This window comes from Rhinichthys klamathensis, unplaced genomic scaffold (assembly GCF_029890125.1).
Source record: "Rhinichthys klamathensis goyatoka isolate OS25496 unplaced genomic scaffold, OSU_Roscu_1.1 h1tg000033l_1, whole genome shotgun sequence".
NCBI lineage: Eukaryota > Metazoa > Chordata > Actinopteri > Cypriniformes > Leuciscidae > Rhinichthys > Rhinichthys klamathensis.
In genome coordinates this window covers 561,193-574,670 of record NW_026606582.1, presented here as the reverse complement: position 1 = coordinate 574,670, position 13,478 = coordinate 561,193, and the positions used below count along the sequence as shown (strand labels likewise).

The 13,478-nt window shown below is 36.5% G+C and overlaps 1 protein-coding gene across 1 annotated transcript in view; it reads right to left on the bottom strand.

The window, feature by feature from the left end:
• ano5a (anoctamin 5a) overlaps positions 1-8,963 on the bottom strand; it is a 38,860-nt gene extending 29,897 nt beyond the window's left edge. Inside the window, exons 1-2 of the mRNA XM_056245684.1 lie at positions 8,766-8,963; positions 4,917-4,978 (exon numbers count right to left, since the gene is read on the bottom strand). Coding sequence (XP_056101659.1) covers positions 4,917-4,978; positions 8,766-8,838 — 135 coding nt within the window. The 5' untranslated portion in view covers positions 8,839-8,963. The remainder of the gene's footprint in view (positions 1-4,916; positions 4,979-8,765) is intronic.
• Positions 8,964-13,478: the final 4,515 nt, after the last annotated feature.

The window sequence follows — 13,478 nt, the reverse complement described above, 5'->3', positions numbered from 1 at the left end:
TACCGTGGCGTACCCTGGAGCGATACTTCAGAAATAATGCTCTCTTTCTCCAGATCTGTGGATGAATTGAGTGTGTTGTGAGGTTAATGACACTAGAATACACACAGTACAAAAGATAAAGCACACAAATGTCAACGCCTGGTCTATGTTCACACTACACAATAAACCGACCGGGCGAAAGTCCATTTGATGTTCATCTGTTACTCATTTATTTCAGAATGCTTTATTGTAATTAATGAAGTCTATAAAAAATAATCTAATAGCATGTTATCAACAGCAATATAGTAATATTACTCAAATTCTGTGAATTAAGTTACAAGGACAAAGGTTCTCATATTTGCCTTTGGTTTTCCAAGCAGTGAGTGAACGGCCATCGCTATGAGGACATGCAGACACGCTGGTTGAGAGTAGAGAATACTAGCATAATATTAATAATTGCAAAAAGGAAATATGCAAGAGGCTTTAGTGCCTATCTTAGTTATGAATGTGGCTTTTAAAAAAGGGGTCATATTGTTTGTTTATTTAAACATAATGGGCCAGATTTACTGCGCCAACGCAAACCCTCATTTGACGTTAACAAACTAGGATTTACTAAAGACACGCAGTGAAGAATTAGCGCTGTAAAGTCGTGGACAGGGTTATTTCAGGTATTGCATATGCATTTGTAGGAGTTTCCCTTTAAGACACAGAACTTACAGGAGGAGAATATTTAAATGAATCATGCAAGGTGATTTACTAAGGTTTGCGTGAGTCAATTTACTGGTGTTTGCGCCATTATTTACCGCCCCAAAAAAAGCATGTTTTAAGCCAGACGCTGATTTGCGCTGCTCTTGGTAGATTGTGTTGTGTCATTATGGAAATGATCCCGCTGAGTCTGTGTTCTTTAATTTGTATAAATTAACTTTCCAGAACTTTCCACTCCCATCTGCGCTTCTTTGGAATTGCGCTCTCATGCTAACTTGCCCTGTTTAGTAAATCTGGCCCAAAGAAATCAAATGAATGATATCATATTCTGATTAATTGCATGCAATTAAATGAATTTATCAGCACTTGATGAGAAAAGCTCTGCATAGTGGATAATTCCTTCATTGATACATGTACATTATATTGTGGAATATGCATAAAGTATTAAATATCCATGATAAAAAGAAATTTGACTTTAGATGTTTTCATATCATTGAACACACAACTATCACTGGCCTACAGTCCACGATTTCACAATCAAGTTTTGCGAACTGCTCTTTTATTCCATCAATGTTCTTTGTATGTTTATTTTTCTTCATAGTTCTTTATAGCGTTATTAATTTATAATTAATTCTGCTAAGTTATTATGATGACTTGATAGCCTATTCAATATGAAATATTTGATGTTTAACTTTATGATAAACAATGTGTTTTCCATGATGGCCCCTTTAAGTCACACTTCAAACTCACACACAACACAAACACACTCCCTTCTTACCCCCTTAAAGCTGGAGAGGTGCTGCTGTGGTTCAGTGTGTTCTCGCTCACACTGTTCACATTCAACCACTGAAGAATGACTTGAGCAAACAGACACAGTGCTTGTGCATTCAGAGACAACACTCACCATGGACTACACAGACAGGAAGAGAATCAGAACAGAGAGAAGAGAAGAGAAAGGGCGGCAGTCACATATGAGCAACAGAGTGTGCTTATCTTGATTCAGTCTAAGGAAAAGAAAACCATAAAAAGCCAAGAAAAATATAGAGAAGGGTGGTGGACAGATAACAGCGAAGATAAAGTGAACTTCAGTATTTTTTATATTTTCAGAAATCAGCAAAACTCAAAGTATTTCATCAGAGTCTGAGGGGAAATGAGAAGGGGGAACAATTCGGCTAACAATTAGTTTACCCAAATGTGAAAATTCTGTTATTTACACACCCTAATGTCATTCAAAACCTGTATGCTTTTATTTCTTCCGTGGAAGAACACAAATTAAGACATTTTCAAGAATGTTCACTCAACTCCTAGCAATAAAAGTGATTAGAAACTAGGGGTCAGTAAACTCCCCAACCCCCGCCCAATTTTTTTTTAAAGCATTATACATATCTCGGAAAATTAGTCTATTTGACTAATATTCCAAGTCTTCTGACGTTTAAGATAACTTTGTGGGAAACTGACTAAAATTTAAATATTTAATCATGTTAATTCAATGAAAATCTCCTTCATGAATGCGCCTATTCAAAATCAACGTGTCATGATGAGTTACGAGACATTAGTATGACCGGCCACTTTTCCACAGTCAGCCAGTGCGAGCCAGGGCTAACAACGGGGCAATAGCAACTCGAGCCGCGAAGACCAAATCAAGCTGTGTTTCCACTGTCATGCCAGCAGTCCCAACAACAGCCCTACCCTAAAACCCGCTTTAACACCCCTCCATAGAGCGACGTCACACAACCCCACTACTTCACCAGCATGGGGAAGCTAGCTGACTGAAAACTAGCTAGAGCGCAAAAAAATAACATAAAATTTGGTCTTTACTTATCTTAAGACTCCATAATCTATATTTGACCAATGATTAACAATAAAAAATGCTACAGTAATTTGTCTAAGTTCTTCAAGCAGTCTCTGGTGTTTTCCATTATATGTGTAATTATTATCAATGGTTAGCATAAGTAGCCTTTAGCATCGTATATAAATATATTTCTGCCTCATACTGTGATCAGAATCCCTATCGGATTGCATTCGGAAGTTATTTAGGACACTCGCTGGTGTCTGATAATGAGTTTCGAGTTGAGAATTGTTTTAAATGTCTTAAATGTTGAGTTTAGCTGGTAGCCTGATGTAATAAAATGGGAAATGAGCAGCGGTGTTGACCCTCTCCTGACTTTGTACATGACCACTGCTCAAGCCCCAGTTGGCTCGCTTTGGGCCAAGGTATTCGGCAGGTCATAACCCCTGGCTGTTGGCACAGAAGAAGCCCTGAGAAGGCCCAACCAAGCCCAGAAGTGACAGTGGAAACGTGACTGGCACACACTAGTGCACTCGCTTTTGGCCCGACAGTGGAAACACGGCTACTGAGAACAAATCTGACACAACATGCTAGGTCTGAATATACGCAGGTGTGAATGAGATTTGAGAGCAGTGAAAGAGGGGAAAATGTTTAAATACTGTTCAGTTTTTTGCATGGCTACAGTGGTATGGACTTTAAGATACTTTTGTGGTGCTGTTTTGTCATTTTTGAGTCCCAGTCCCCATTCACTGTATGCATTATGAACACTCTGTGAAACTTCATACGGGTCTGAAACAACATGCTGGTGAACAAATTATGACAGAATTTTCATCTTTGGATTAGAGCTGCGCGATTATTCGTTAAAACATCGCGATTTTGATTCAAACACTCATGAGATCTTATTCCTAAATGATAACGATTCGGCTATGTCTATTAAACCTTTGAGAAGTACGATCACAGCGAACATCCACATCTGCGTTGGTGCTGCCTGCTATGAAACCGCTTCACAAACAGACTTTTTAAGCACACAGTGACATTATTTCTTACATCAATTCAAATTATCACAGAAGTACTGGAATAAAAGTTTACAGTTCGGACATAAACACTAATGTCTATGGTAGCGATCAGTAATTTGACGCTTCAAATAAAGATTGTATTGATTACACTGTTACACCAGTAGGTGGTGACAAGTGACTGTTAAAACATGTATTTGTCATTACATCATTCATTCACGAGATTAGTTAAATGCTAATAATTCATCTAGTAATGAAACAAGTGAAGAGTGAGTCATTGAATCATTCATTCAAACAGATTCAATATTTTTATATAGACTGCAGCAATTACTATTTTGTAAGAACCTTTAGTAATTTACATCATGTTATTTTGTTTAGTTGTCTATTCAGAATTATAGGAGATTCGTGATCTCTATTTATTTTTCAATCGTGATTATCAATTTATCTGTAATCGTGCAACTCTAATCCATCAAGTACTATCTGTTTCTCAAGTCCACAATAGAGTTTCTCAAAACAAACTTGTTTTACTGGTAAAACTGCGCCACAATGAACAATCCTGAAAACCAAAACAAAGACTAAGAAAACTGCAAACACACTGGAAGTTGTTTTGGAACAAGTTATTTTTCATATGCAAACTTAATGGATGTGCATGGGCAAAGGTGAATTTGAATGAATGTGTCATGATGGAAGCAAGGACACCTGTCTAGGCAAACACTACCTGACCATTGAGCATTAATATGAGCTAATAAATTATATGTGGATAATCTGTTTCCCTGCATTGTGTTCTTAATGAACATAAACATCTCTTTATTAATGCATTTCTTTGAAAACCTATCTATTGAGTCACAGCATGTCTATTTATCTCAACAAAGGATGTTTTTTTTTAATATTTTTTTTTTAATAACGCTTAACTAACTAATGCAATAACCTGCTATTTGACACCTGCTTCTGATTTCTATAGTTGGCTGAACAATGAATGCACTGAAAGTGAAAACCCTATAAAAATGATTAAAAAATGATTAAAATAAACAATCCGTGTTTTGGGTGGTTGCCGAGGGCTGTTAGCTTGTTGCTATCCGGTTACTAGGGGTTCCTTACTGGACAAAATCTCAAGTATCTCTTTAAGATATGACATTTTTTTTCACCTGCTAGTGAGATATGGTTACACCATAAAGCCTTGAAGGATTTCCCTGCTGAAAACATCAATATTTGTTGTGTTTTAGATGCTGATGTTCCCAACAGGCTTAAACCAGCACTAAACCACCACGAACCAGCATAAATCAGCCTGGACCAGCATGGAAATTCATTCTGGTCTACGCAGATCTTTACAACAGGTTTGTGACTAGTGTTGGCACTATCAAATGATTTGACGTAAGAAACTGAAGATCAGGAGGACTTAAACTGGTGTCTGAATGTATAAGAATGTTTACCGCAGCATTTTCAAGTTGAAACGACTCCTTATCCGAACTGGTATGGAAGCCGTTGTTTTCTTCTGGAGAGAAAAAAGACAAAATAAGGAATGTTAATAGATGTTCAAATGACTTCCCTTTTTCCAAAAATCTTCCCTTTTCTAGTTGTTTCTTCAAAAATGAGCTGTTGTGAAATCAATGTAAATTCCTTCTGATAAAACAATTTGTAACATTGTCAAACTTTTGGGGATAAAAATGAGGTGAAAGGTCTTGGTCGAACAGATATGCTGAACTATCTAATACAAGAAACCCTTGTTTTGCTGCTCCTCACATTGAACCAAAAAATCTGAACATACTTGAACAGAAAAGCACATAGATACACAAACACACTGGCCATACTAACACAGAAGCACAATAAGGTGCAGACATTAACAATTTTTAAATTCCAGACACAAATACAAATTATGTTTCGGCCTACTTCTCCAAAAGCTTAGGCCTACTTCTCCAAAAGCTTAAGTCACTTGTCCAATACTGAAGGGAAATAACCAAGACTGTCCCTATTACCATCCATCTTCATTTGCGATCAAGTCATAGAACATTTTGTTTCTGGAACCTTTCCATCTGAATATTTTATTGTTGTAACATTTATTATATTGCTTTATATATTGTATCACGAGTTTCTGACCGCAACACAGTCTGAGTGTCCTGAAATGCTGAACAGTTTAGAACAACAAAAGGAAATCTTTGAAGATACAATGCAAATCTTGATATTAATCATCTGTATGAGTGTAACTATGGAGCATTAGTAGCAAGTATAAGAGCTGACTTTGGTTATATATCAATAATAAAAAAAAAAACTATGTACTTCAGTCTGCTGTTGTATGTCAACAGGACAATTTGGTTGTCACGCCTGATAGTAAATACGGCTGTCGTCAGTCCCAAACACTGACTGTATATGAAGCCACATAGTCCAAAACCAGCTCTTACATCTAAATACAGCTGGATACTAGAAGGTTTCTTATCAGATCAGGCGAAATTTACTGCAGGCCAAGCTCATGTATAACACCTACCAGAGGAGAATTGCTCCAGAGCTCATAGCATGCAGCACTTTCTAAACATAGACATCTGAGTAGATATTTGAGTATCTTTTCTGTAGAATTCTTGAAGAATCTTCTTAAGGTCTAGTCACAGGCTAAAAATGCATGTTTGAGCCGTTTTAACTGAAAGCAACTTTCACTGACATATCTTAAAAAGTCAGTGCCGTTGTTTTGTCTCAAAAAGATGCACATCAATAATGTTTTTTTGTTTTTTTCTAAAGGCACGTTTATAAAAGCTATAAATGTCCTTATTTAACAAAGGGCTAATCCTGGCTTAATCTAAGCCCTGTTTGTTAAACCAGGTCTATGTCTGCAAATTGTTTGTCTTTGTAAGATGATATTTAAATGCTTAGTTTTATGATTAAAGCGCTGTAGTTTTTATTTTGGAGGGCAAAACATTGCAATGCAAAACAGTGATGATTTATAGATGCAGGCTACAATTAAACATTCTTCAAAAGCCTGATGTATCATATTTTAACATGTATTTTCTAAAAAGAAAAAGAAAAAAGAATAAAAATAGGTATGGATATTTAAGTATACCTAAGTTGCTTCAGTCCAGTAAGTGTTCATCAAAATAATACTAACAATATAAATGTTATCCTTATGTTTACAAATCATTAAAGATTTCACAGCTAAAAACAAACAAACATGTGAACCACACGCTGAAAGGAGACGTTTTTAGAATTATACTAGACTTTTTACTTTCTAAAAAATTATAGGCTAAACTATCAATCAGGCGACAGAAGGCATGTAGATTGTGTTCAACAGTTTCATTCCTGTTGATAATTTATATCAAATATGACACAGTTCATTTAATATTTTCCCTCACTTCTCAAATGAATCTCAAGCACAAAAGACACGAGGGTGAGTGAATGATGAGAGAATTGTCATGTTTGTGTGAACTTGTTTCTATCTGACTCGAAGAAAGGCAGCTTTGACAAAACCCATAAAATCATGCAATAGTGTGTTATCAAACCAATGATTTTCAGATGAACAATCTCTGCTGTTATATAAAGATAACATTTTATCATTTTTATAGTGTGTGTATAGCCTATCCATGTGACAGTGGTCTTTCGAACAAGCCAGGATTCATTTAAAAAGGATTCAATTAATATTTCTTCTCATTGCATGCAGATGTCTGACTTTTGATTGACATTGACCATTATTTTACATTTACTCAAAGAAACGTACAATACATTGAAGGTATAGTATATCTGTATGCATGACTTTAGTTTTGCTAGCATTCTTTATTGTTTGAGCAACAGGATCTAAATCAGTCTTGTCCTAATATATTGCATATTTTAGGACAAAGACTGCTCTGTTCTGTTCCTAGATCTATCATCCTGCAGTTAAGCTCCCATGCTAATCAAACCTGAACCAGCTAATAGATACAATCTTCATGAACACTTGACCGCTGTAAGAAAGCAATGCAACTTGGTGTGAAACTGGAAGTGAGAATGGTTGCTATGCTAACAGGAAAATAAACAAAGCACATGAGAGCTATCTTGTGGTTAGTTGACATGCAGCATAAAACCATGATGTCAAAATGGGATTACTAGTTACAGTTATTTTGAGTGGAATACTTTTACGGTTTAAGTGGCAGTGAATTAGTGTGTGTGGTCACTCACAGTGTGTTAACTCAAGACAAAGTTGAAAATATAAATGTTGCAGATGAGTTTATAGAGGCCTTTATCAGTTTATCAGGGAACTCCTCTAATGCTGCACATCATGCAGGGACAAGTGAAGACAAACTGAAGTCAGCAACATTCAAACAAGTCTGACAAAGGCAGCAATATCCATTGTGTCTTGATTCATATCAAGTGGTTGCATTAGTAAATGAGAAGTCATTTGGATTAACTATCAACTGCTCTGTTTTTTTTTTTGTTTTTTTTTTTTACAAACACTGAAACTGTTAAATCATTATCAAGCTACTTTTTAAAAACCTATTTTATATGGTACTCTATACCCTATGACCATAGCCCAGATTATGGGGAATGTACAGTGTTTTTGAGCTGTTCAGTGAGTCTGTTAGTCAGAATCTTCCCTTAACTGCAATGAGTTTAATAGAAACTGCTTTGGCTGTTGGCATGTAGACTACACTGATGACAAAGAGAAGGAAAAAGTACATGACCATTTTAAGGTAAAAACACAATCAAGGATTTTAAAGGGGAAGTTTATGAGTATATCAGCCTATTCTGTTTAACTATACAGTCACAACTAGAACTAGTCCATGAGAGTTTATCCCTGTCATTGTGTGCACCCACTGTATTGCACAGTATACTTTTTCATCTTTATACTATGTTAGAGAGTACAACTGTATTATCAACATGTAGTAGCCTATACACTTTTCTGGTGTTTACAAGAAAAGTGCTAGAAAAATATTTTAAAGCTCTTTGCCCTTACTAAAATTCATTGACTATAGGAAAATGCAATGTAAATGTGACTATACCTTTAGGCTAGGCCTATATTAATACATCCAATAAAGAGTGGTTTAAAGTTTTTTTTTTTAACTTAATTTTAAACTATTATAATCATTTTATAAGTTTAAAGCTGTTGTCTCATGTTACTGTCGCGCACAATTTGGACGGAACGGATGTGCGCATTTGTAAAATACTCTTCAGGCCATTAACTCTAAAAAGACCATTTGAATAAGATAAATGAACTAACACAAGTGGTAGCTAACTTCAGAATAAAGCACAAACGGTATTTTTTTTTTTTTTTTTTAAACATTCCTATGTGTGAAAACGAGTAAAGGAGTGTTCCGGGCACTTACCGCCGCTGGACCAAGCAGTTCGGTTCATTTCTATAAGCGTCTCATCACTCGACTTTCCCGATCCGCGATTCATTTTTATTAAGTGTCCTGGTGTATTCTAAATGTGAATCTGATATAAATCACAGATCTTTCCGCCAGGGCTCCGTGTGAGCCCACGCCCCGTGATCCGACCTCAGCTCTGCCCGAGGAATGACCGTTCACTTCACGCTCAGCGGATCAGATTTGCCCACTCGGGTTTGTCTTGGGTCTCAGTCGGCGAATTACGATCCCTACTATGGCAAGAGCTCCTCTCTTAATGTGCATGAGCAATTTCTTCACTATTGGAGGGTTAACTAACAACGTTAACATGGACTAATTAATATTCAAGAACAGGTCTTTGCATTGGGAGGCTGCAAAGCCACGTCATTGGGGTCTATTTAAAATTCATGAGTTAAACCTTCCACATAGTTGGATTGGTAAATTCGCTCACTATTGAGTGCTCACTTGATTTAAAGGGGAGTGACATAAAATGACCGCAATTTTGTCGGCACACTACAAATATATGTCCATAATTCTTAACCCTAGATTCACTTAGCTTGAAAAACAGCCTTTCTGGGAAATTTCTTTAGCCTGAGGCTGGGTGAATTCATGGTCTACTTCAAAGAAATTCAGTGGAATATTATAATGCAGGTATAATTTCAAAATATTACTTTGCTATCTAGAGGCAAAAGTTTGTGAACTTTGATGTTGGCTTGAGAAGCCTGAACCTCGACTCCAAATCTATTTTGTCTAGGTTGTTATTTCTTTAGGATTTCTGCACGTTCTAAATCAGATACAGATTAAGCCGAACAATAATATATCAGTCTGTGCAGCATCTCTAATAGTGAAACTGTAGGCAACTTCAGTATGTTATACCTTTTCAGTTTCTGGGTGATTCTTAGACTATTGGCACTTTTATTTGGTCATATTTTTAAAAATACATAAAAATTTTGGACAAATTCTTCTTTCTTTGTCAAACTAACAATAAAACCACCTTAACTTTTTGCCACCTTTCTATTATGATTTTTTTCATACTTTTCAACCTCCTTATAGGTGTCAAAATCAGTTTTCTCCTTGTCGCACACCCAGACTTTTTAACTTCACCAATGAAAATACAGTTAAAAAATACGACTTATCTGTTTAATATAGCCTACCTAAATTAAGCACTAGTAAAATAATTAAAATACATTATGGATTTAATGTGAGACCACTATCAATATTACTTTTTATATATAGCTGTTGCACAGTATTGGTGTCATTTCCACCAGAACACTGTAATGTCCCTTTAAAAAGTTTGTGTGAATGATTGTTTAGGTGGTTTCTATGGAAATGTTCAGTGACATCAGAACACATGATATGGAGGGAATTTAAATTTTCATCAAGAACAAATGTGGTGGAACATGCCCTCTGTGGTGGAAATGACAGCATGTGGTGAGAATGACATTTCTGGTTACAAAGTACAATTGATATGGATTGCAAGAGTAGATTTGTGTAGCACTTTTTATATTATAATGTAGTACATGACTGTTTATATTTATATTATGATATTATATATATATATATATATATATATATATCACTGATTCTTGAGAGTCGGGACAAAACATGTCCCACAAAGAAAAGTCTAATTTATAGCAAAAATGAAGAAATTCATCAAGTATGACATACTTACAAAGTTAAATCTAAAGGAATTGTATATACCTATCTGATTTTTAGAATAAACTTTTTTATCTTTTTGGGGAAAAGTTGTTTAAATGTATGGTCTGTGGTTAGATGGTCCATGTTATTGCACTTGTCCTCAGCAAGAGGTTACAATATTAACCATCCCAAAAAACTTTAAAAAAGCTCTACAATTGTGAAAACATATATATCAAATAAAAGATAAGGGGTATAAATATAAAAAACAATGCATGAAGTGAACATCAAACAATATTTTCCATAAATATCTGCCTATTAAAGTTGTGTCCTCAGTTTCTGTCAACTCCGTCAGATTTTTTCATAAAGCTCTTTAAATCAGGAAATAGCATGGTCAGCTATATCCTTGAGGACCCCTTTTCATCTCCCTGTCTGTGGTGAATGCAGCACTACCACACATGCTCTGGAACGTTTTACATTTTTTTATATTTTAGACAAACAATGTCAATATTCCTATGGTCACAGCTGCACCATGTCAATACCATCTTTCTGTTAAGATACTTTTTTTTAAACCATAGTGGATTGAATTTAAGCATTTTAGTGAGGTTATTGGGACAGCTAGCAACTGAGGAAAAACTACCTAGATGCAGTGTACAATACATGTTTTGGCGGGAAAATACATGCCCTTACGTCAACTCTGTCAGACGTCAACTCTGTCAGAACATAGAACCTGACGGAGTTGACCTGTAGCTGACGGAGTTGACAAATCCACCAATAACCTCTTAATGTGCGAATATAATATTATTTATGAATATAGTGAAGGGTTAAACTGTTATTTCAGGGTTTTATTTACACATAAATGCACATACATAGCATGCATTACATTATTTAACCATACGCATGTCCGACGCCTGCTGCTCAAAGCATAAGCGCAGGTTAGACAAAAATGAAATCTTAAGTAAGCTAATTGAACCTGATTCTAAGCTACAGATTATGTGTTGCAGTATTGTTGTCAAGGAATGTCAATTTAAGATCACACCCAGTATAAAGTAGGCAGTGCAGGGCAATCACACATCCAACACACCCAAACACACACATACGCACACACACACACACACACACACGCCACTTTAAAGTAAATGGCTACTTACAAAGGAGGAAAGGAAGAGGAGAAGAGGTGGATGAGAAAAAGGAGAGCAGGAAGTGGTATAGGGGAGGTAGATGAAAACAGAGGGGGAGGAGGGCCCCTGGTTTCCCTTGTTGTTGTTTTTTATAGTTGGAAACGGTGTAATTTAGAATAGTTGGAAACGGTGTATGTGCTTATAGTTTGCTTTACAGTAAGTTCAATACTCTAATAACAAGGAGTAGTTTTAGTAGTAGTTTAAAGAGCACATCTGTTCAATAATCACAATGCACACACATTTTTTGTCAACACCGTCAGTTTTTCATCAACACCGTCAGATCTTCATCAACACCGTCAGTTTTTCATCAACACCGTCAGTTTTCCCATCAACTCCGTCAGATCTTCATCAACAGCGTTGGATGTATGTTTTTGTTTTTGTAAATTTTTTGGGGAAAATTTTTTTCTTCCTTCAGTTTATGTTGTTTTTGTAATAAAGGACCATCTGATCTACATCATCTTATGTTTTATTTATTTAAGGAATTTGTTTTTACAATATTGAAATTAAAATCAAAGTTTGGAAATGCAAATATTTAGAAATCTGAGTTTTCAGAATAGTGTGAAATCACAACTTAAGTTTATATATTGTATTTTTTTTTACATATCAGAGTAACTAAACACTATTACAATATACTTCAGAAATTTAGATTCTTTTTGGATTGGAAGAATTAAAATTGTATACTTTTTAGTGTGTCTGACGGAGTTGACACAAATCCAGTTCTGAAGGGAAACATGTTTATTTGTTAAAAATGTGTTTTTATTTAGAACCTGTTCCTTAACATGGTTAAATAGCTAAGACCTTTCTCTGCAGAAACATACAACTATAATTGATATAGTGTGTATTTTAAAAAAAAGTTTTTTAAAACGTGTTTTGTCCCGACTCTCAAGAATCAGTGATATATATATATATATATATATATATATATATATATATATATATATATATATATATATATATATATATATATATATATATATATATATATATATATATATATATATATATATATATCCCTCCTTGAACCTTATCGTGGTGGAGGGGTTTGAGTACCCAAATGATCCTAGGATCTATGTTGTTCTGGGCTATTTGCCCCTGGTAGGAGTTCAGTGAAGCCATGGAGAAGGGCTATCGGTTGGCCTCGAAGTGATTCTGTCAAACCGTCTGGCGCCTCAGGAGGGGGGAAGCAGTGCCTTACCAACACTGTTTATAGTGGAGGTGGGCAGCTGTTGACCTCAACTGGGGATATCGTCGGACGGTGGAAGGAATACTTCGAGGATCTCATCAATCCCACCGACACGTCATCCATTGAGGAAGCAGAGGCTGAGGGCTCGGAGGTGGACTCGTCCATTACCCAAGCTGAAGTCACCGAGGTAGTCAAGAAGCTCCTCGGTGGCAAGGCACCGGGGGTAGATGAGATCCGCCCTGAGTACCTCAAGTTTCTGGATGTTTTGGGGCTGTCTTGGCTGACATGCCTCTGCAACATCGCGTGGAGGTTGGGGACAGTACCTCTGGACTTGCAGACCGGGGTGGTGGTCCCTCTTTTCAAGAAGGGGAACCGGAGGGTGTGTTCCAGTTACAGGGGGATGTATCATGTATGGATGTAAAGCCTATGCTAGGGTACTGGAGAGGAGAATTCGGCCGATAGTAGAACCTCGGATTCACGAGGAACAGTGTGTTTTTTTTTTTGTCCCAGTCGTGGAACACTGGGCCAGCTCCATACCCTCTCCAGGGTGCTGGAGGGTGCATGGGAGTTTGCCCAACCAATCCACATGTGCTTTGTGGATTTGGAGAAGGCATTCGACTGTGTACCTCCACGGCATCCTGTGGAGGGTGCTCTGGGAGTATGGGGTCCGTGGCCCTCTGCTCTGTTAAGAGTTGT